Consider the following 25,636-nt stretch of genomic DNA (forward strand, 5'->3'; position numbering starts at 1 on the left):
ATCAACAGTTCTCAACTGCCTGAGGGTGGGAGGTGGGACTGGGAATGCAGACAGATATCAGGAGGATAAAGACTAAAAGACATTTTGAGGGCGCCTGGGTGGCTCAGTGGATTAAAGCCTCTGCCTTTGGCTCGGGTCATGATCACAGGGTCCTGGGATCGAGCCCCACATGGGGCTCTCTGCTCAGCGGGGAGCCTGCTTCCTCCTCTCTCTCTCTCTGCCTGCCTCTCTGCCTACTTGTGATCTCTCTCTGTCAAATAAATAAATAAAATCTTAAAAAAAAAAGACATTTTGAAAAAGCAGAATTATTATACTTCTTTTCACAATAAGAAAATGTCACTACATGAGATTTTTTTCCAGAAAGTGTCACTATGTGAAATCCCCTTGGGGGTGTGATATGCACTTCATTTTAAAAGTTGACATATCCTAATCTCCCACGTCCCTTCTAGTTTTAACCTCTTTTGGGTGACTTTATTTTATGGATAAGGAAACAAAGGCTAAGAGAGGCGGCATGGCTGATCGATGGCAGAGCTGTGAGCAGATCCTGACCCTTTCAAATTCCAGGATAGAATTCATCCCATTGGACCATGTATCTCTGATGGTTTCCATTTCACAAATGTAACAATTCAGGCCAGGAAGACAGAGCTGGAGAAGTTCACTAGTTGGACCCAGATATTCACTCCCTGTTTGGCTGTGTTCTGTTAGGAGACTTCTGGGCTGATAAGACATTGCAGGAAACACGAATTTGAGAAAAACAGGCAGGCCTTCTACCGTAGTCAAGGGAGTATTACTATTGGGGCCCATCTTATTTTGACCACATTATACTCCAAATCACGACCATATACAACTGAAGGAATTCAAAAGAACAAAATCCCAAAGCAAGCTTCACAAGCCATACTCTAAGACTTCCGATCTATCCACCTTCTGCCACATACACAAGTACAGACTTTTAAAATTTAGGGTCTGTTTCTAGTTTCCTATTGGTTCATTAATGTCTTGACCTTTTCCCATTTGTTATTTAATTAATTTATGTGTTTCCTTAAAGTCTTCCCCAAGTGCACATTTCTCATAAACCTTGAGGACTCCTGTTTAGGAAAATGAAAGAGCATTTTCTTCAATCATGTTTTCACAGTTACAACTTTGAGAACAACTTCTTGAGACATGTCTGGGAGCAAGGCATAGGATGGATTCCCATGGGATACATTCTTGGATGTGAAATCACACAAACAAAGTGTATAGTAACTTATACAAGAAAAGTATTTACGTTGCCATCACTATACATGTCATGTTTTTCCGTAAACTGGCTAGTCTTCATCAGTATATGCCTTTACTTTTATTCTTGGGTCCATGTAACTATTCTATTATACTCCCTGTATTTATATTTAGTTACTGGTAAAATCAGTTTTTTTCCCTCCAAAATTTGATTTAGTGTTGATTTCTTTGGATACCATCCTATCTATTATTAGCTGTGTGACTTTGGGCACATTTTTAACTTAGCCCTTTGTGCCTTTGCTGGTATATGGGGGATAGTAATTGTATCTACCGAGAGAACTGTTGATATCAAATGGAGTATCAGAGTACAAGCCTCAGCCTTGCACTGGGCACAGAGTAAGAGTTCAGTAAGTTGCTGTGCTTATGCTATGTTGATGCTTCGGTAAATCTTTATCTACAATGTGTATTTAAAACATACTTAATTATTTTTTAAGAATTTTTTTTTTTTAAAGGGGAACCCTCCTACACTGTTGGTGGGAATGCAAGCTGGTGCAACCACTCTGGAAAACAGCATGGAAGTTCCTCAAAATGTTGAAAATAGAACTGCCCTATGGCCCAGTAATTGCACTACTGGGTATTTACCCTAAAGATACAAACGTAGTGATCCAAAGGGGCACGTGCACCCGAATGTTTATAGCAGCAATGTCCACAATAGCCAAACTATGGAAAGAACCTAGATGTCCATCAACAGACGAATGGATCAAGAAGATGTGGTATATATACACAATGGAATACTATGCAGCCATCAAAAGAAATGAAATCCTGCCATTTGCATCAACATGGATGGAACTAGAGCATATCATGCTTAGCGAAATAAGTCAAGCAGAGAAAGATAACTATCATATGATCTCCCTGATATGAGGAAGTGGTGATGCATCATGGGGGCTTAAGTGGGTAGGAGAAGAATCAATGAAACAAGATGGAATTGGGAGGGAGACAAGCCATAAGTGACTCTTAATCTCACAAAACAAACTGAGGGTTGCTGGGGGGAGGGGGGTTGGGAGAAGGGAGGTGGGGTTATGGACATTGGAGAGGGTATGTGCTTTGGAGAGTGCTGTGAAGTGTATAAACCTGGCGATTCACAGACCTGTACCCCTGGGGATAAAAATATATGTTTATAAAAAATAAAAAATTAAAAAAAAAAGTGAAATGAAAAAAAAAAGAATTTTTTTTTTTTTTTGGTGCTCTGAAGTATTTATTTTACTTATTTTATTGCTTTCACTGATGACATTATATTTTAAAGCTGGAATACATATATTCATTTTCGTTACCCTAAGTTTGTTGGATATTAAATTTATATACAAATTGAGTTTATTTCTGAATCCTCTGTTTTGTTCATTGTTCTACTTTTGAACCTGTAAAGTACTCTTTTAAAAGTTATCACTCCATACATGTTCTGAATATGGTAGGACATGTTTCCCTTTGTTATTGCTTTGCTAGAAAATCCTTTGATATTCTGCACATTTATTTATTTATTTTATATGAATTTAGAAGTATGCTGTGAAGACATATAAAGTAGTATTTTGGCATCTTTATTGGCATCTTGTTAAAGTCCTAAGTTATCTTAAGAGATACTGTCATTTTTATTACAGTATTTATTATTTCCTGTCAGGAGCATACATGTCCACATTTATAGAAACTTCCTTGCTTTTCCATTATTTTTTGGAAAAGGACTAAGAGACAGAAGACTTCTGTATTAAATCATGTTCTTGGGAAACTGATTCCCCCAGTCATATTCTTAGGAAAGTAACTTATTTATAAGAAACAAGATGGCTTGTTGAAGATGGCTTGCTTGAAGATGGCTCTGTCCATCAAGAATCGACCTCAGATCCATGCTACTTAAATGGGGCCAACATAAATCATTTCCTCAGCTATACATTTGGGATGCTAAAGCTTGTTTGAATGTGTACTACATTGCTGTTAGGATTTATATTCAAAATTCTTTGAAAATGTTCCAATATAAACAAGGGCATGGTATAATGAAACAATTATAACAACATTTTTGCTTCCCAGACAGTAAGATTCTAGAGTGCAGGAACCTATCTTCTCCTCTGGTTATTCATAATATGGTGCCAGTCCATGATAGGAACTCAGTAAATACTTCTGTGTTAGGGGAAGAAGTAGGTAGTAATAACATCACAAACATAAAAGGAGAAAAGGCTTGAGGAATGGTATGGTCTAGAGAGAATGAGTTTATTCAATTTTACTGGCACAGTTCTTTCATTTCATATGTAATCATCTTTTAATTCAAGATTGATCCATATATTTATAAGCTTTCCTTCTGTTGGGCTCCCCTATAGCGAAATTTTATACCTTTATATTAATGTGATAAAAGTGATTTGCATTCCTAGAAACTTTCTATTACATCCCTCCCTCCACCCACCTAGTGTAGCTGCTCTTCTGAAAATGAGGCTGTAGCTGGGAGTGAAAAGAGAAATGGGAGAGGAGGGAAATGTTATATAATCATCCAGCATTGACTCCAGAACTAAGGAGCAAGAATATGCCAAGACCACAATAATAACCATTGTCATGCCAGATACTAACCAGAAGTTTTCCACATACTGTTCTTAACCTCAAATTAAAGGTGAACCAGAAGGATTTCTATTTGCCAAAACTTAGTTCAGGTTTTCACTTTCCTTGAAACCTTTCTGGTTCCCCAATGTCTAAAACTAAAATTCCTTCTCCCACCATGTCTGCAGTAGGGAAAGAAGAGCCCTGCTAAAAGGCTTTGGCTGTTCACAGAAAAAAAAAAAAAATGTTTAGAATTATTGTTTGTGGGAAATTATTAAGTGTGCAAACACATTCCACTGACTTGATATCTTAAGCATTTGCTTTTTTTTTTTTTTTTTTTTTTTTTTTTTTAACCCATCAAGGGCTAACAATGTGACCCTGTCATGATAACTGGTCAAAACTAAAATATTTGCATTGCAGAGCTTCTGGGTTTTTTGGTTCAATTGTAACATAGAGTCTGATGAATGTTTTATGTAGCAGAATGGCTTTCAATTTTCTGAATTAAATATAATTAAAATAGTGTCAGAAACAAACTTTTAAGGTTCAGCATCATTAAAGTCTTCTTTGGATCCAAAATGCATTAAAGACTCACTCCATATACAAACTCTGAAGGGAAGTCCATGAATCATATAACAAAATCTGCTAGGTAGTTAAGAAAACACTTTCTCCAAAGGAATTGGGCTGAAATCCTCATTCTAACTCACTGAAGTGGGTAGGGCAGGTCGTTCTATTGTTGCATTTCCCTTTCCCATCTTCCCCTTTGTTCTGTATAGATGGATTAACTGAGGGTAACGGAGAAAGCTAGGGGACCCGGTTCAAACCTGATCTTCTGACTTCACTTCCTATAAATCAGAGCTCGTCAATGTCGGTATTGCTGATATTTTGGTTTGGATAATGCTTTGTTCTAAGGGGCTGTCCTGTGCATTGTAGGATTGTTAGCATCCCTGACCTATACCCACCACCTGTGAGCAGCACCCTCCCCCCAGCAGCTGTAAGAACTAAGAGGCCTCTGAACATTGTCATATGTCCCTTGGGGGTAGAGGACAAAACTACTCATGACGGTCACTTTAACCTTTCCAAAATGCTAGGTCACTTGTAAGTGATAACTCACTCCATTCCCACAGAGGCCAGTTTGACTTCATATTACTCTGTCTGATGATACATGGTTGCTAGATGTGTCTTCAGACACCAGATAGGTTGTCTCCAGCGAGAGAGCTGTGGGGAGTACTCTAACATTTGTTAAGAGTTCTTTATTCAATGGGGATAGATTCACTTGGATTAAGGCAGGCATCTTGGATGGGCTTGGTTTTTTTCTCTGATCAGCCACAGGTCATGATGCATATTAAGGAGCTATGGTGGTCAATAGTGTTATTCACCAAATATTTCTGTTCTTCCCCCATTCTGGGCTCAACTCAGGATTGCATCTCCTACCCCCACCCCCAGTTGCACAGCGCCTTGCAACAAGTTCTGGCCAATGCATTGAGTGGAACCTTATGTCACTTGAAGGATCCAGCACTGAATTGTTAATGGAGGATCTCCTAGTTTTCGCATCCATCTGGCATAGTAACTGGCAATGTTTGAGATGGTGGTTGCTTGGGTCTCTCTGCAAGCCTGGTCCCTGAATGACCACAGTGAGTAGAACATTACTGCCCACGTGTAATAAATATATAGCATGAGTAAGAAATCTTATGTTTCAAGCCATTGAGATTTTAAGACTGTTTAGCAGAACTCAGCTTATTTTGACTGATGTAAGAGCTGAAAGATGAGAAAAAACCTGAAAATAGATTTATGTTAAATCAAGGTCTCCTATATAAAATAGAAAACATAATATAAAACCACTTAGAACTTCCTTAAGTCTTACAGTTCTCTATTTTTAGTCACTAACTCTCTTGTACTTGAAGAGTTTCAATGTAGATTTCTACATACCTGATATGGTATGTAAATTGCATTGTTCTCTATGTCAAACTCATTCACTCATTCATTCAGATGATATTTATTGAACACTAAATATATGACAACTATTATTTAGGGTATCTTTAAAACAACAATGATTTTGTGGGCTTCCATGTAGAATACACAATGGTACTGGAGGTAGGCTGACAAAGTTTTGAAATGTAGTTTCATAATTGGATGGAGGGGTAATTTCAGGCAAGTGACCTAGCCTCCCCATGCCTTGCTTTTCTCAGCAGTAAGATGGTAATCTCAACAGTGAAGAGTAAGTGAGGCAATGCACAAAGTGCTTAGAACACTACCTGGCACATGCTAGGTGTTCAAGAAATGATAGTTCTGATGTTTCTAAGGACTGTTATGGTAAGTGATAAATCAAGCTCTGATATGGGACAAGCTGCAAACATCCCAACACATGACTGCTTTATTCATCATTTCATCTTAAATGTCTAGCATGGTGCTTGGCCCAAAGAAGATATTTAAAAAAAACCTTTACTGAATATGTATAAAAGCATAGAGGGAGGAGGAGACAGACTCCCCAGTTTGATTCCTAACCTTGTCTTTTTTTTTTTTTTTTAAGATTTTATTTATTTATTTGACAAAGAGAGAGAGATCACAAGTAGGCAGAGAGGCAGGCAGAGAGAGAGGGGGAAGCAGGCTTCCTGCAATGATGACCTGAGCCGAAGGCAGAGGCTTAACCCACTGAGCCACCCAGGCGCCCCAATGACTCCTAACCTTATCTTTATCTCCTGCTTATCTCACCCATGCGGCCCAGCTCCGAGAACCTGGAATAGTCACTGTGCTAAATCTGTCTACTCTTTTGTAAAATGAAAGGATGACACAAAAGAGCTAGAAACAATGTGTCTATAAACTAGAATCATAATCTACCACACTTTTCAGAAAAAGGATAATAAAAGCCCTACGACAATATAATTTGAAAATAATAAACATACTTGAAAATAATCAATAGTATGGAGACTCTACCAAGTTGTTCTATACAAACATCTCCAAAAGAAACTTAATGGAGATTGTTTCATCAGAAGGGCAGTAAAACTCACTAGCATTAACATCATTGCACAGATGTGCTAGATTTCCCTAAGAGATCTGTGGAGAGAGAAAGCGAAGGAAGTTGGAGACAGAGAAATTAATGTACAAACCTGCAACTAAACGAATAAATTCTGGAGGTCTAAAGCATAACATAGTGATTATAGCCAACAATCCTATATTATATACTTCACAATTGCTAAGAGACTAGATTTTAAATGTGTTCATCACAGAAAAGAAATGATAATTATGTGACACGAGAGAGGTGTTAGCTAAAGCTATAGTGGTAATCATATTACAATATGTAAGTGTATCAAATTAACATGTTGGACACCTTAAACTTACACAATGTTATATATAAGTCATATCTTGATAAAAAGCAAAAAAAAAAAAAAAAAGACTAATGAGAGGTCCTGCATTCATATATTAAGCCTTTCTTGGTCTTCCAATTCATTAAGGCTTGTATGTGAAAGAGAAAAGTTTAACCCACAGGTGGTGCAATCAAAATGACGTAAGCCTTCAGAGTCTCAGTCTTTCTACTTATCAAGTGCGATGCTAATACCTACTCCATAGGGTTTATCATGAGCATTACAGTAAATAATGTGGCAAAAGACCAAGTAAGAAGCAAACTGCCAATAAATAGTGGCAATTGATAGCATAATAATTATTATTGTTGCAAATATCTATAAGAAAAGTACTTCTTTGCAAGTGTTAATAGTATTGACAGTAAGTCCTCTGGCTGATATTACAGTGTATGTAAATTGGCTTATGGTATGGGTTTTAGATATGCTAATGTAGCATCCTGAAGAGACAACAGGTAAAGAAATGTATGCTTGCTAGGTAACCTTTTTGTGAAGCTGGATGGTAAGTTGGGGAAAAAAATAATGTGTAAACTTAGAGATACGGTTCAGAAAACAAGAACACAGAAAGTCATTAGAAGAGTAGTACAAAGTACTACCTAGCTATTTGACCTTACTTACTTTCTCATTTCCTGAGAAAAATGGAGATAGTAATACTGAACAAGACTGTTATGAGAAGTTAGAATTAATATTTGTAAATTGTTTAGAACATGCCTGGAATACAGTGAGTGCTATGTGTTTATTAAACCAAGACAATGATACAAATGGCTGAAAATATACAGAATGACCTGTTAGGAAAACTTTAAAGATTGGCCAGGTGGTCTTCTAGGAACACAACCTGGAAAACTACCAGGCTCATTTGTCCATACACAACTTGGACTCCTCTTATGTACAAGGTAAACTGCTGTAGTCATGAAGAAAGCTAACTCACATTTGGAATGACAGAAAAGGACCAGAGGCTAAGACAGGAGCCCCAGGTGAGACTGGTGAGACTGGAAAAGTCATAAATAATATGATACCCCTTTCTGTGGGCTTCAACAGTGTTCCCTAATTATTTCACAGCATCTTAAGTACCTAAAATTGTACATAAGTATCAGCCCAAGGCAGAGCTCCCTGAAGATGGGCGCTGAGTCTTGTTCACTGTGGAATTCCCCTCTGACAGTGCTCAGTAAGTATACGCTGCAGTCAAGCCAAAACTGAGACCTATAACTACTGAGTGCTCAGTACTTAGGCCCCTGAGGCTTCACACCCCACTTTTAACCCTCCGCACTGCTCTCAATAGCTCAATATTAATGTGTGGGAAGGTAGACTGTGATCCCAAGAACATGGCCCTGTGTAAAATCTTAGTCTTTTCTGTAGTGATGGCTTAAAACTACTCAATAGTAAAACTGGCTGAGAAGGTTTTTGCTTAGGGACTTCCTCCAGTCACACTTCTCAGTCCATCCACAAACACCTCAATGCTGCCACAAACAAGATTCACCAGCTTTGCCAATGAATTTTTCTTCCTGCCTTAGGTAGCTATCCATCTTCCAAATTCCTTTCTGTGCTTTCCTTGAGAATATCTCTGTCATACAATCCCTCTCACTAACCTCTCAGCCACCACTTCAAGAATCACACTTGGATTACCACTGTAGTGTCTTACTGTGAATCTGCCTACATACCACTGAAAGATAAGGCTTCCTAAAATACAAGTTTCATGACATTTCTTTCCTGTTCACGATCTAGGTTCCTTATTTCTTACTTTTACCTAATCTACTTTGGTTATCAAGAATCTCCATACTTTAGTCCTATTCTACCACACTTCCTACCAAAGCTTCCAAACTCATTTTGTGAGATTAGCAATACTCTGATACCAAAAGCAGAGGAGGACACAACATACACACACACACACACACACACACACACACTAAAGGCCAATATTCCTGATGAACACAGATGCAAAAACCCTCAACAGAATATTAGCAAACTAAATTCAACATGACATTAAAAGGATCATATGTCATGATCAAGTGGGATCTGTAAACCACTCAATGTAATGCACCATATTAACAAAATGAAAAATAAAAATCACATGATCACTTTAATAAATGTAGAAAAAGCCTCTGACAAAATTCAATATTCATTTATGAAAACTCTTAACAAAGAGGGTATAGAGGAAATGTACCTCAACATAATAGAAGCCATTTATGAAAAACCCACATCTAACATCATACTCAACAGTGAAAAGCTAAAAAGTGGAAAGCTTTTCTTCTAAGATAAGAATCAAGGGCACCTGGCTGGCTCAGTCAATAGAATGTGTGACTCTTGATCTCAGGGTTGTGAATTTGAGACCCACGTTAGGTGTGGAAATTGCTTAAAAATAAGATTTTATTTTGTTTTAAAGAATTCCCTAAGATCAGAATCAAGACAAGAGGAGTGGGCACACTCCAGCCACTTCTATTCAACACAGTACTAGAAGTCCTAGCCATAGCAATTAGGTAAGAAAAACAAATAAAAGTCATATAAATTGGATAGGAAGAAGCAAATTTGTCCCTATTTGCAAATAATATGACACTATACACAGAAAACTCTAAAGAGTCCACCAAAAACTGTTAGAAATAATAAACGAATTCAGTAGAGATGAAGAATACAAAATTGATGCACAAAAATCTGTTTCATTTTTATATACTAATAGCAAACTATTGGAAAGAGAATTTAAGAAAACAATTCCATTTATAATCATATCAAAAAGAATAAAATATCTAGGAATAAATTTAATCAAGAAGGTGAAAGACCTATAAACTGAAAACTACAAGACATTGGTGAAGAAACTGAAGAAGGCACAAATAAATGGAAAGATATTCTATGCTCATATGGAAAAATTAACACTGTTAAAATGTCCATACTACCCAAAGCAATCTACAGAGTCAATTCAATTTTTATCAAAATTCCAATGACATTTTTCATAGACCTGGAACAAATAACTCTAAAATGCATATGGAACCACAAAGAGCACGATACCCAAAATAGTCTTGAGAAAGAACAACAACGCTAGAGGTATCACGCTCCCTGGTTTCAAACTACATTACAAAGTGATAGCAATCAAAATATCATAGTATAGGCATTAAAACAGACTCCAAGATCAACAGAACAAAGACTCCAGAAATAAACCCACACACGTATTGTCAATTAATTTACAACGAAGGAGGCAAGAGTATACAAAGGAGAAAAAGTAGACTCTTCAATAAATGGTGTTGGGAAAACTGGACAGCAATCTGCACAAGAATAAAACTGGAGCACTATCTTGTAACATCATAGAAAATAATCAACTCAATATGCATTAAAGACTCAAATGGGAGACCTGAAGCTACAAAACTCCTAGATGAAAACAGGGCAGTAAGCTCCTTGATGTCAGCCTCAGCAATTCTTTTTTGGCTCTAACTCAAGGGGCAAGGGAAGCAAAAGCAAAAATGAGCAAATGGGACTACATCAAACTAAAAAGCTTCTTCTGTACAGCTAAGAGAAGCATCAACAAAATGGGAAGGCAACTAGTGAATGTGAGAGGGTATTTGTAAGTCATATATCCAATAAGGGGCTAACACTGAAAATATATAACAAACTTGTACACTTTAATGACAGAAAAAAAAAATCAAGCAATCTAACTAAAAAATGGCAGAGGATCTGAATGGGCATTTTTCCAAAAAAGACATACAGATGACTAATAGGCACATGAAAAAGATGCTCAACATTACTAAGCACCAGGGTAATGCAAATCAAAATGCACAATGAAATATCACCTTGTACCTGCCAGAATGGCAATTATCAGAAAGACAAGCAGTAACAAATGTTGGTGAGGATGTACGGCAAAGCAAGCACTCATGTACTGTTGGTGGGAATGTAAGTTGGTGCAGCTACTACAGAAAACAGTATGGAAGTTCCTCAAAAATTTAAAAATAGGACCAATATAGTATCCAGCAATTCCACTTCTGAGTATTTATCCAAAGAAAACAAAAATACTAATTTGAAAAGATATATGTGCCCTTGTGGTCACTGTAGCATTATGTATAATAATCAAGATATGAAAGTAACCTAAATGTCCAATGTCAGATGATAAAGAAGATAAAGACAACTTGTGAACACACACACACACACACACACACACACACACACACACAGGAATACCACTCAGCCATAAAAAATGAAATCTTGACATCTGCAACATGGTAGACTTTGAAGGCATTATGCTACTCAAAATAAGTCAGATAGAGAAAGACACATACTGTATGATTTCACTTACATGTGGAATCTAACAAAACAAAACAAAACAAAACACAAAACCCCAGACTCATAGATACAGTTTGGCAGTTGCCAGAGAGGAAGAGGGTTCGGGGTGAGTGATATGGCTGAAGGGCATACAAACTTGCAGTTACAAAATAAGTAAGCCATGGGGATGTAATGTACAACACGGGATGCAGTCAATGATATTGCATTGGCTTTGGAAGGTGACAGAGGGTGACTAGATTTATAGTAGTAACTGTTCCCTCTATGTATCCAAATGTCAAATCACTATTGTACTAATATAATATTTTAAGAAATATAACATTGTATGTCAACTACTCCTCAATTAAAATAATATGAACACTTAAGTGCTTATGAAAGGGGTCAGGATGCTCATCTTACTGACCCAAACATGCCCACTGAGGATGAGGGCAAAGGAAATGGCTCCGACGAGGCTCCATGTGGAATTAAGGATGAGAAGACTTGCTGCCATCAGCTTCAATTTTTGTTTCTGCAACTCAATAAAAAAAGCCATGGGCCAGTGACAACTAGATGTAGACTGTGGGCTACTCCACATTACAAGTCTGATGCCAAAATGCTTTACACAGTCCACCTAACAGATGGTAATGTATTTCAGCCATTACCAGTGCAAGCAAGATTCAAACCAGTGACCCCAGGGGTGAAAGGTTGTATACCCAATTACAAATTCCCACTTTCCTTAAGTGTTAAGATGCCTAAAGCAATATATTTTATTTACATCAAGTTACATTGTATAAACTATATTTGATAAAAGAGATGACTTCACGTTCTCAACTTAAATCAAAGAATGCTTACTTAAGTATTTTTTTAATTGAATCACACTTTAATGCCATCGTATAATCTTTTGGTTAACAGTGCTCATCTTGATTATTCTAACAAAGGGAAACATGGAAATTAATACTTAAGTTGTAGAGCTTATGCCATCTATAAAATTGCGCATTAGGAAATTCAAAAGAGATACCTGGGACATCTGTGAAGGTTTCTCCAAGGACAGACACGTGGAAATTGAGTCCTAAACCCTTAAGGTGCATCAGTACCTTAAAAAAACTCTCTGGATCTTTATCATGTTCCCTGGAAATAAACACACAAAATATAACTTGTGAAACCTTACAGTATTTGTTAGAAACAATGTTTTCACTTTTCACAGTATCAACTCCTTTTGTGGTCTATTGCTAGTTAAGGGAACCTCTGGCATCCAAGCGGAGATTTCCCCCTATAACCTTAAATTGCAGCATCAGCATCAAGTGATTTCATGAATGTAACTTCTCTTTCATGAATCAAAACCCAGTTCTATTGAAATCTTAAGGCTCTGCAGCCTTTTATTAAAGGAGGAATCTTTCTTGTTTTTCACTTTTTTTTTTGGTTAGACTATAGAAAGTCTAGTGTATTTCCCTTTCTCCTAAAATGTTTAATTTTCCACTTAACACGGGTTTTTTAACAAAAGAAAAGACCAGTCTTCAAAGGACGATTCTCTACTGATCATGAGAATGTACCAAAGATGTTTTTCATTTTCATGGGTATGAATACCTTCCTCTCACATTTGCTGAGCCCCTTTGTGCCCACAAGGAACGCACAATTTAGGGAGCAAGATTACAGACTCTCTCGCTAATCTCTCATTTTAAATAATTGAATGGAGAATTATAAATACATCAAAAGGGGGTAGGCCTGAGTGTAAGTCCGCTGAGTATTAACTCAGGAGTGGAGGTTAGTCAACTCATAAAAGAATAGTAATAAAGATAATTCTTTCATTTAGTAGAGGCTTTTGAAAAACATGGATTATTTTTGTTTGTTTAGCTTGTCAGTCTTCTTTATAATGACAGAATGAGAGGCTAAAGGACACCAAAAAAAAAAAAATCATCAGTTCAAGAAATCACATTAAAATGAAATGAGTTTTATTTTTTTACATTGTAAGGTGTGAATATTTCAGTATTTTTTGCATTTAATTGCACTGTTTCAAATTATCTTATTTCAGACAGATGTGGACCAGATGTCTTCAAAATATTTGTTTTTTTATTTATAATTCAGAATTTTAACTTATTTATTTTATTTTACAGGGAAATAGTTATATATCAGCAATTGAATTTCTCATTTACCAACTAATTATGTAAAATAAATCTGTAAATTGATCAAACTGCTATATGAAATATGAAAATTACATCATTCAGGAAATCTCATGAAAAATGACATCTGCAACCCTAAATGTGTTAATTCACAATTCAGTCAATATTTTCAGTATCAAGAATTAAAACAAATGCATCTTCTGATTAACATTTTAAAACAGCATTTATAATTTTATGGAATTATAAGATCTTATAGAATTTGAGTTCTGTAACAACTTATTTTAAGCTCTGTATCTCTTGATTTGATTTACTTCAAATAATAAAGAATGCAATGGTGAAATGTTGATCACTTTTTAAAATGATGCATATTATATACATGTACCATTGGGAAGTTTTTGGATGGTTTTCATATATACTGTATATGCTGTGGGCAAGAACAAAGACTCAAAACAGTTTGAAAGTAAAGAACACACCATATGCTATCTTCAACCATATCAATCAAATAGCTGCGACCTAATCTGTAATATGTTCTTTTGGTCTGATTCTCTGGGAAGTACTTAGATGAAAAGAATGGAAACAATATAACATAATATATCTTAAAGAGAAAGTAAGACTATAGGGAAATCTAGCCACTCTGTTCTCTAAATTTTTCATTTTGAGCTCCAAAAATTTTGGCTACAGATCCACAAGAGAATATTTATTCTAAATAGTTCCTGCTGTTTTGTTTGTTTGTTTGTTTTGTATTAAACTTAAAATAGATGCAGTTTGGGGTTGGGAGGAGGCTTAATCAGGGAGAAGCTGTAGTTCTGAAAAGATTCCAATATGTTTTCAGGGCAGCAGGTTTTATGAACCTGCACTTTCAGCATTTCCATACAAGATAAATGCATTACAATCCTACTGTATCCTTTCAATTTTTAAAAATGTTTTTATTCAATTTCTTTAAATGAAAAATAAAGCACTTCACCCATTTCTTAAGATATTTTTATAGGTGGACAAAAGCTTTCATATTCAACAGTCACTTTGCATAAGAACACAAAAGAGGTTTGTACGAATCCCTCTCTTGTTTAAACTATAATATATGGACGAATGTAAAGTGAGATTTTTCTTCCCCAAAATTATCCCTCAGGAAAAGAGGCATTTTATACTAAAGTCCTTCTAACGTCTCTCATAATACTGGGCACTCTCTCAATTACTTTATTTTGAACAAAGTACTGTTTGAGGAAGTTGCATTAACCTGAAACAATGCCTAACGGTGACAGTTTTGGATGGTGCGAGTAGTCATTCACTCGATGGGACTGGCAAAAACAGAAGCAAAGGAATTTAATATCGACTTAGTAATTATTTTGAGAGACATCACCTAACAGTTCAAATTGCTGGACGTTGTTGAAAACAAGTATTTTAAAGATCACTTAAAAAAAAGTAACAAAATAAGTCATTATTAGGGATTGTAAGTAGTAAGTAGGTTTTTATAGCTAAGGAAAAGATTTCCAGTGATGACAGTTTCCCAAGTCTTGCACCCCAAGCAGCTTAGACAGGGTTCCAGATGACAGGTGCTGGAAACATGCCAGCTTCCTGAAAAGATGGCACCCACCATACTGATGTCAAGAATGCACGGAAGGGGAATTTGGGCTAAAACTGCTTCATGAGATTTAAGGGTGGGAAAAGAGCAATACTTCTAAAATTATTTTACAGGATGTGCGCTTTGAAGTATTATTTATTTCTAAATTAGTAGATCATATAAGTAGATATTTTAATTCATTTATGTCCCTCAAAGTTACATAATAAATTTTGCTAAACTTTTCTCTCAGTTTTCTCTTTAGAAAAATGAGAAATTTCCTAACATTCAGATGATAATTAGATATTTAGCCACAGCCATATAGCAAGGCACGAATGACAGTCAAGGGCAGAGCTCAATAGATTTCGATGGATGAGGAACTCATTCCAAATATCCAAAGGGTCTTCCATGGAATCTATCCCAGCATCCACAATACTTATGAACCCATTTAGCAGAGTATATGAATCTGTCTTAAATTTCTTTCTAAGAAATCTAATGTGAAGCTCTCATATTTATAATTTCAGCACAAAACATTAAATATAGGGTGGAGGATTAAAATAACACAGTGAGTGCCCCTTTTTCTAATAGCTATGAAGATTGAAGCACACATTTAATAATACACTCAGTTCTCTATGTAACCTTACTTGGAGACTTACTGGTTCCTAAACATTCTTTTGCTCTTATCCATTGCTAATAGGAAACTAAACTGAAATAATGTTTTAGAGGGCAGTTTGGTAATATGCACAATAAGCTTGAAAGTGTATATAACTTTTGCCCCAGTAATTTAGAAAATTTAAAAAGATACCCTGTCAAACAATTAAAGAGGTACACAGAAATTCAGCTAGAAGATGTTCATAACAGTATTGGGTTTGTAATGGCAGCCATCTGGAAACAACTTAGAGGGATAATAAAGAAATACATTTGGATACATAGGCAATACCACACTGCATTAAAAATAATGCTATAGAGGGGCTCCTGGTTGGCTTAGCCAGAGGAACATGTGGTTCATGATTTCAGGGTTGTGAGTTCAAACTCCACATTATGTGTAGAGATTACTTAAAAATAAAATCTTAAAAAAAATTATGTTATCGAAGTATTCTTCTTGACATGGAAAAATACCCGAGAAATACTGTTAAGTAAAAGGTAAATGACAGACTAGTATTTACCATATGAACTGCTTTTATAAGACAAATGGGTGTGTGTACCTAGAAAAAATGTCTGGGATGAAGTATACCGAAATGTTAACATGGGTTGTGTTAGGTTTCTTCCCACTCCCCCCCTCTATGTTTTCTATTATTTAATAAAGATTTTAATAGAAATCACTTTTAATGCTTTTAAGGAACTAATCCCCCCCCCAACATTCTGCCACAAAATTGTATTCATAGGATTTTTGGCTGATGTACCATTTTCAGTATGTATAGTAGCATAATTCCTACTTTTTTCTGCCCCTTCTATATTTGATAGCTGCCCATCAAGCAAACTTGACTGATCTAAAAACATTCTTGAAGATGTGTCAAAGTCCAAGCCTCCCACAGTCCCCTCACTCTTAAATAGGTAAGAATGAACAGTCTGGCTGGGAACGAGTTCTTCAGCAGCCCAACTATGGCAGAAGCGACCAGCACGGAAATATTTCAGGCTTACTGGAAGCAGCAGATATAGCAAGAACAGCTTTTATTCCCAAATATTATTCAGAACATTCGAAAAGCATAAACTGTTTCCATGTGTTTTTTCTTCCTATATCTGTTCTCTCTCTGTTGCCTTTCCCGTTTAGTTTTGTAGAGCTAAATTTCTTCTTATTCCTCATTTAACATTCGTTCAGTAAATATTTATTGAGGATTTCTAAGTTCTCCATACTTGTCACTTACACTAAACTGTTACCCTTTCCTATTTTCCCACATAACTTTATCCTTACGGAATGCAATTTCTTTGATATCGTTCCTTGCATTGCCTGGGCAGAAGCCTGGCTCTTTACCCATGCTATTGTTTCCCAGCAGCATGTCACTCTGGACTGAGCACTCCATGAGGAAAACATAAAGGATGACTAGTTTGTTCACTATAAGTACCCAGTGCCTTGCCAAGTAGTGGAAGACTTTACTTCTGTTTATCAGTATCTGGTTCTTCTCTCTTCTGGGCACACAGAAGACTCTAGGTTTAACTCCTCCAGGGAGGCCATAGAACTAGTTCTGGTCTGTGGGATGCAAGCTGACTGATTTGTGTTACCTGCAGGGAGAAGTATCTAAGAGTAGTTCTGAATAACACTTCCTTGGGTGCAAAAATCCTTGTGGAGAGCTTGTGTTACGACTTAGGTTATAAAAGGGAGACAGTCTGGACTGCTATGTGGAGGCAAGGCCACCTAACCATGCAGCAGACTTTGAGTTAGTGAGGTAAATAAACTTTGTTGTGTTAAGCAGCTGACATGGGGGAGGGATGTTCATCACTGCAGCATAATGTGACCTATACTGACTAATCATTATCTGTGGCATAAAATGAGCTGCTCAAAAAAAAAAAAAAATGGGTTGAATAAATGAAGGTATGGAAAAAATGATTTAAATTCGTAGGGCTCCTGCTATATGTTGATGATTCTAAGCCAGGCACCAGATCATAAATATTCTTCCTCTTAAGATCACACAGAAGAGGTTGAATCTGCATTTGAAATTATGTCTCTGCATTTGAAAGTCATCTTCTTTTTTCTATACAATATTTAATTTTTTTTTCTTTCTTTCTTTCTACACATAATGAGAAGAAAAAGAGTTGGCACCCTCAGTCCATGGTTTTGTTTCCAGACCAGCAAGGCCTAGACATTCCTTATATTCTTGTGACTTGAGGTTAAAACCCATTGGACAAGAGATGGCAATAAGAATATGTGCAAGTAATAAAAATTATGATAGAACACCATGGTTTCAAATTTCTTTCCCTTTCTGATATGCTAACCTCCATCTTTATTTCTTTGTCATGGAGTACTGCTTTACTTCCAAATTCAGTGATGTGTTCCTTGTTCACAAACCTAAAGCTTCCATTTATTACCCTGTGTTAGTTGTTACAATCATTTACTTCTCTACTCTCCTTTCTAAGGCCAATAATGCTTCTCTCTCCTCTACAGACCCAACATAGCAATAATCAGCTCTGGTTTCCCTCCACATTTGTGGTTTCTGCATCTTAAATGCTCCTTTGCATAGAATTCAACCAATAGTTCTAGCCACCGACTACTTGACTTCTGTCTCTGTCTCTCTTGGATACTACTAGTGTCCCTCTTTCTCTCATTCTATCAGACCTCCCCACCAATATTTACTTATGGCTGACCAAAACCATGACTCTCCATTGTGGCTTTCTCTGAAGATCATTCATGCTGCATTCTGCCCTTCAGCATTACTTTTAGAGAAAGAGTGAAAGATGCAGTTCAGAGAAAAGTGTCTCTGCCACTGACCCACAATATGGTTTCAGCTGTATCACATAACCACTTACAGCCTCACTTGCTTCATCCTTAAAATGGGATAACAGTAATATCCACATTTAAAAAGTCAGTTGTTAGGAATGAAAAAAAATACCTGGCACCCTGGAGATCTACAATAAACTTTCATTCTCTTCATCTTTGGTATTGGTAGTATTTTATTTATTTATTTTTAAATTAAAAAAAAAAAGATTTTCTTTATCTGAAAGAGAGAGTGAGAAAGAGAGCAAGAGAGAGGGTAGGGTCAGAGAGAGAAGCAGACTCCCTGCTGAGCAGGGAGCCCGATGTGGGACTTGATCCTGGCACTCCAGGATCATGACCCGAGCCGAAGGCAGTCACTTAACCAACTGAGCCACCCAGGCTCCCCAAGGTATTGATAGTATTTTAGTATTTTAGAAATGTTAATTAGTTTATTCCAGCTCCTCTCCTCCCCAATACACTCAAGATGCTAAGATATTTTATGTCCACTGCTTTGGGGAAGGCATGGGCCAGGCCTGGGGGCCTCCAAACCCCACCAAGAAAGGGGACAATCTTCTTGGTTGATTACAGGGGCAACAATCCATGTAGAAATAAACGGTAAGGACCTCAGACAGGTACAAGTATTTAAGCAAAATGCCGCATGAGTGCAGCACACATGCTTCCACCCTGTGCTGCCGAGTCACCACCAGACAAGAAATGTGAAGGAACTTTGAGAGTCCCAGAAGCCATGCAGCACACTTCCTGGGTCAGAACCTTTCGGGAGAAGCACAACTTGAGAGTGAATGTCTGAGGGAGTCTAACTAGACAGACAGTAATGGGGACATGCCTGAGAGATTCCTGAGCTATGGTAGGCGTAACAGTGGAACCATGGTTTCTGAGCATGTCATGGAACAATCACAGAGCTGCTGGCAGACAGGCAGAAGCAAGGGATCCCTCAGCAGTGGCCTGTGAGGAATGAGGACCAGGGAGATGGAAGACAGGATCTTGAACTACTTGAGCTTTCTGTCACCATATTGAAAAGGGCCATTGCACAGAAATTAAGTTATAGAAAAATAAAATTCTAATTTATGCATATCAGGGTTTCATGCCATCTGCACATTCATATTCTCATCTTTCCTTTTAATAGCAGAGGGAAAGATGTCTGCCTTTCAAAATTCAAAGTCTATTAGAGCTCCAGATCTTCTATCTTGCTTCTTTTTGAGAGACCTGTGTTCTTATATTCCGTTTCCTTCCAGACACCTGTGATCTTATTCCCTACTCTACAATTTCCTCATTTGTGTCTTTGGCATTTTTAAGGTACCCCTTTGACCTGATAACTTTTATTGATAATAAGTGTTACAATAGTGGGCTATTTTTAGGTGACTTTTCACAGATCTTCTCAACTTAGAACACGAACTATGTCTGTCTCTTCTCCTTCCTGTATTTTCCTTACAACTTTGCTCCTAATCCCAAATCTCTTGGATGAAAGTGTTCTCTAACAATACCAATTCCCCAATTCCCACCCTTGCCCCATTCATTCTCATGCTCCTTACAGTTTAAGTTTGACACCACTGACCATACTCTGCCTTCTTAGAAATGATCCCTTGCTTGTTTTCCAAATAGTGTACTTAGACTACAACCCATTGACCTTCTCCCCAATCAAATCTTCCTATTCATTCCATCCAGATGGTCACCCAGTGAAAAGAAATAATTTTTTCCCATTAGGTACCACAACATGATTACCTTTTAAATCTCCCTATTGCTAAAAGCTTAGAGCCTGCAGGTTGTTTCTCTTCAACAATGATTTCCTCTCTTCCTGGATATTGTATACAATAATTTCATTCAGCCATCTAATTTATCAATAAGCTCTCCTTCTCTGCAACTCTGGCCAGCCAGCCTGCAGATACCCATGCCTCAAAGAACTGGCAGGCCATGAAGAACCTTAATTAAGATGAATTAGGTCTTCCCCATTCTTGGATGTTACTTAAGTGGCATCCACTATTACACATACTTTTAAATCATCATAATGTACATAATTACTTTCTCTCAGACCTGGGAGGTTCTATAGAACTAAACTCTTCCCCCAATTCATTACTAGGTCTTTCTATTTCTCTCTGTAATAAAGTTGCTCCTTGTCAAATGCGATGACTGGGGCTGTAATTTGAAACCGACTAATCATTTATACTTTCTTTTGAATTATAACATTTCTAAGAGATATGTAGAAATACATTCAAAACTATTGCTAGTTATCCTAGAGCTACTCCAGCATTCCCCCTTCTATAGTTAGAAACTTCTTGCAGGGTTCAATCTAGGAAACCATGACATCCCTGAGAATTGTTTCTATCTCTCATATAGGAAGATACATGATTCTTGTTTCCTATTTTACCCTGTTGGGAAGCTTACAGTCAGATTTTGAAGTGCTCAGTCTCAACATCTAGGAGATTTTAATAATAGGACTGAAATGTATAATAAAGGAAGTAAAAAAAAAAATAAAACAACACCTCACTGTAAAGGCTCAATAGTAGAAAAAGTATTGCATGGAATAGAATCAATGATCTTGACATGAACAGAATTTACCCAATGTGAACACCAGAGAGAAAATTAGACCAAAATTTCTTTCAATTAACATAACAAAGAACTGAACCTCAGGGACCCTGACACAAGAGAAGCTCCAACATTTATACCATCAGAATTCCAAGAGGGGATTCTGTATTATTTCTCACAACTGCATGTGAATCTGCACATTTTTTTTTTTTAAGATTTTATCTATTTATTTGACAGAAAGAGAGAGAGCAAAGGCAGGGGAAGCAGCAGAGGGAGAAGGAGAAGCAGACTCCCTGCTGAGAAGGGAACCTGATGTGGGGCTGGATCCCAGGACTCTGGGATCATGACCTGAGCTGAAGGCAGAAGCTCAACTGACTAAGCCACCCAGGTGCCCCTATAATTACTTTAATACACATTTTATCTGTTAAAAAAAAAGCATGCCCATTGTAATAAAATACAACTAATTCAGAAATATATGAAGTCAGAAAGCCCCTACTCCTTACCCTTCCTGACTGTACTCCTCAATATTAATCACTACTAACAGGTGTTTGGTGCACAGGGATCAACTTCTTTCTAGGTATATGCAAACATATATTTTGAACGTATTTTTATATACATCTTCCTCATTTTATAAATATGAGGTCACTTCCCATTGTCACTACATGCATAATAGACATCTATTTCCATCAACACATATAGATATTCCACTTTAAAATGGTTACCTAATATTTCAAAATTTTAAGTAAATTTTCCTCTTAATGGACAATTTAAGTTTTTTCCCATTTTTTGGATGTTTCAAATAATACTACAAGTGACATCTAGTGCTTTTTGTAACATGAGGGCAGAACTTATGCTCTTGTTTACCCAGTACTTCCCACATCTAGAACAAGGCCTGGCGTATAGTTTAAAAAGTTATTGGACACGGGGGTGGCTCAATCAGTTAAGCGTCTGCCTTCGGCTCAGGTTATGATCTGGGGATCCTGAGATTGAGTCCCGCATCAGGCTCTCTGCTCAGCGGGGAGTCTGCTTCTCCCTTTCTCTCTCTCTCTCTGTCTGTCAAAGAAATTTAAAAAAAAATCTTAAAAAACTAAAAAGTTACTACTGTGAATCAACTCTAAATCTAGATCACCTCTTCTGAATCTAATCCTCTTCTTCCCATTTACTGTAAGTGATGATCTTACTACTTCTATAATCAGGTGGATATTTAGAATCTTGACTTGGCCTTTCCAATGACAACTCATGCACAATACTTACAAGCTACACTGATGCCCTGTCAAGCACAGCAATAATGACCAAGCTCCTCTCTCCTATCACCATGTCCTAATTCTCCCACTATTCTAGGATCTCAAGCCCAACACATTTTTGAACACAGGAGGCTGTTTCTAAACTTGCCAACATTCCGATTTCTGCACTGAACATTTACTCCTGCTATCCCTGCAAATAAGCACTGGTGTTCATATTCACGTTCATCCTCTCCCTTTCTCCCTGCTCTCTATAATCCACAGCTCTTGGGCCTACGGCTCTTGAATCTGGAACACTGCTCTCCCCACTTCTCTGCCACTCTCTGTTGTCTCTCTAGTTGACTTTAAAATTTATTGTTACTAGTAGACATCCCTGCAAGATGCCATCTCAGTCTGAATCAGTCTGGTACTGACATTCATATGCTACTGATGATTTCAGGAATGTGTGTTTTTACATTATTTCCTAATTTATTTGTATGCTGTCCCCTTATCATGAGCCTGGAAATCCATAACATCAGAGAAACTCTTTGACTCAGAAGTTGGCGAGCACTCAAAATACGACTTTGAAATGCATGAATGACGGTTGTGTCATGTCTGAATAGAGACAGTTATATTTTTAAAACTATGGTAGGATAGGTCCACGAAATGACATGAAGGATCAAATTTTTTTTTTAAATGGAGAATTAAACATGGTCTGCATTATTAGATGTCATTCATCGAAATGGATTTCAATTCTTAATAACAGGTTTTCATATTCAGTTGTGGACATTTTGTCACATCTAGAAATGACAAGGTCTTCAATCATATGGCAAAGAATCTTAACTTGAAGAGAAAAATCTACTCCAAAGCCTCACTCTGATTTTAAAAATGTTAAAATAGAAATGGACAGAGTAATTCATAAGAAATCCATCCAATGGGGAGAAAAAAGCAAAAATTCTGTCCATTTCACATACTATGTCTTGCTTCTAGACCCAAAGAAGACTGCTGTGTTTTCTGGCTGACACAGAGATCCCCTAGAAGAGACAGTCTCCCTTACTCAGCAGAGACTGCTAAGCACACCAGATTGTCATGGCAATGACTGTGGGAAAGGAGGAACACAATATGGAATGTCTGTTCTAGAAAGACCTGCTCAAAATGATGTGTTCTTGTTGCTACATATGTTGCTTTTTTTCCCCATTTTATAAACAGGATTAATTATGTATCTCCCCTGTTTCCCTACATTCTTATAAATGGAATTAATCTGTGTCATCCTACGTGGTCCCTTTTATAATACCGTAAAAGAAAAAAGTTCAGCCCCTTGTTACTCTAATCATTTGTTGCTTATTTAAAAGTTATTAAGAACTGCCCACAGTAGGTACCAAAGGTATCCTAACTATTCATACGGAAAAATAATAAGAGATTCTGAATATTATAATATTACATGCTATAAATTAACTATATTGCTCAAGAAGTGCTCCAGACTGAGAAGTCTCATGAACTGAAGTCTTAATTAATTAAATATACTTATGGTTAGTGGATATCAGAACAAATTATTTCTGGTAAAGAATAGATAATAAAAAGTCAGGTATGGTATATAGTGTATTTGTTGAAAGATCATTTTGACTGGAGTGCCTTATAAGTGTAGGTAAACCCGAAAGGAAGAGAAAAAGATGTTCCTTGAAAGCTAATAATAACCAATTCATTTATGACTATTGTTCTAACAATGAGATTAATCAGAATAAATGAAGAAGAAGTTTATATGAGCAATATAGCCTAATGGAAAGTGGGCTAAAATCTGAGTTCTGATACTCAATAGCTGTAATCCAGGGCAAGGAACCAAACCACTCAGAGATTTAACTTCTTCATCTGTAACAGTCTGGCTAATAATGCTCACTTCAAAGGGTTGTTGAGGGGATTAAGTGAGATGATCTGTATGAAACAATTTATAAAGCCTAGCAAACAGAAAATACTCAATAAAGGATGGCTGTTATTATTATTGTTGTTATAATGATTATTATAATCATCATTGTTTTATCCTTCATTTATAGAACTGGGAATTTAAGAATATTCTAATCAGTTTTTTAAAAAGATTTATTTATTTTAGAGAGACAGTGGGAGTGAGCGAGAGTGAGTGAGCCAGGGGAGAGGCAGAGGGAGGAGATAGAATCTGAAGCAGACTCCCTGATGAGCTTGGAGTCTAACATGGGGCTCAATCCCACAACCCTGAGATAATGACCTCAGCCGAAACCAAGAGTCCGAAGCTCAACGACTGAGCCACCCAGGCAGCCATCCAATGAGTTTATCAGCCATCGTAAGTGGGGGGATAAAGTTTGCTACACTTTTTAATCAGTTACTGATAGTAAGTGGAATGTACCATTGTCAAGCTTCCCATGTTTACCTTGATACGTGGAGGCAGCTTAAGAGTTAACTATGTTACACATGCAAACAGTATAGCGAGCATTCAATACATGGCAATGATTATTTACAATATAGAGTTACAAATATGATTTAAAGTAAAATTTCCATTTGCGTAAAAAGACACATATCTACAACTGAAATTTTCTACTCAGGATTGTATCCCTCATCTTGTCAAATGTCACCTTTAATCCAGTCATCCAAGCCGCAATGAACCTAGTCACCCTCACAATAGTGATCAGTCCCTGAACCAACTCCTATTCTCATTCTCATCATTGTCTTTCCTTCCTTGATATAGTTCACACGCTCATCATTTCTTCCTAGGAATATTACACAGTCATTACCAAATCACTTTTTTTTTTTTTTTAAGATTTTATTTATTTATTTGACAGACAGAGATCACAAGTAGGCAGAGGCAGGCAGATAGAAGGAGGAAGCAGGCTCCCCGCTGAGCAGAGCCCAATTCGGGGCTTGATCCCAGGACTGTGGGATCATGACCTGAGCCGAAGGCAGAGGCTTTAACCCACTGAGCCACCCAGGCGCCCCACTTTCTGATAATTACAGCTGAAATCGGGCGAGTAAACTGTCACCTCTCTTCATCTCTCTTCCCCTCTTAGAAATTACCTAAAAGCAACAAGAAGAACTAGCAACGGAGGGCAAACGTGATCTTCCACAACAACAAGACACCCAAAACCCTGAAACACGCAATAGGTGGAAAAGCTGTCCACAAGCAGGCAGACAGGTGGAAGTGGGTGGAGGATATCCTTGGATTCTCAGACAGAGCTGGTACAAGGCGCTTCTCCACGGAGAAGAGTGGGCCTGGAGTGCAACGCCCAACGGTTCTCCTTCAGCACAAACATCAACAGGGTCTGCGGGCTGCCAGTGCTAGAATGTCTCTGTGCCAGGTCTAGTCTCAAGAAGCAGAGAATAAAGTGCTAAGTAAGAGATCAGACAGAGAAGGTATTTTTGCAAGAAGAAGTCTGTTTGACAATCATCTTGTCTGGGAG

At 37.2% G+C, this 25,636-nt stretch overlaps 1 protein-coding gene across 19 annotated transcripts in view; it reads right to left on the minus strand.

Moving 5' to 3' along the window:
• Positions 1–25,636, minus strand: part of GTDC1 (glycosyltransferase like domain containing 1) — a 452,306-nt gene that overhangs the window by 81,567 nt on the left and 345,103 nt on the right. For 17 of the 19 annotated variants that reach the window (XR_009351825.1, XR_009351826.1, XR_009351827.1 and 14 more), the window contains one exon: positions 12,391–12,500. The exons of the other annotated variants lie outside the window; for them this stretch is intronic. Coding sequence is in view for 10 of the 17 variants with exons in the window: in XM_059166765.1 (XP_059022748.1) it covers positions 12,391–12,500 (110 nt within the window). In the remaining 7 variants the exon portion in view is untranslated. The remainder of the gene's footprint in view (positions 1–12,390; positions 12,501–25,636) is intronic. 19 annotated transcript variants of the gene reach the window in all.

Source organism: Mustela lutreola, chromosome 3 (assembly GCF_030435805.1).
Source record: "Mustela lutreola isolate mMusLut2 chromosome 3, mMusLut2.pri, whole genome shotgun sequence".
NCBI classification, from domain to species: domain Eukaryota; kingdom Metazoa; phylum Chordata; class Mammalia; order Carnivora; family Mustelidae; genus Mustela; species Mustela lutreola.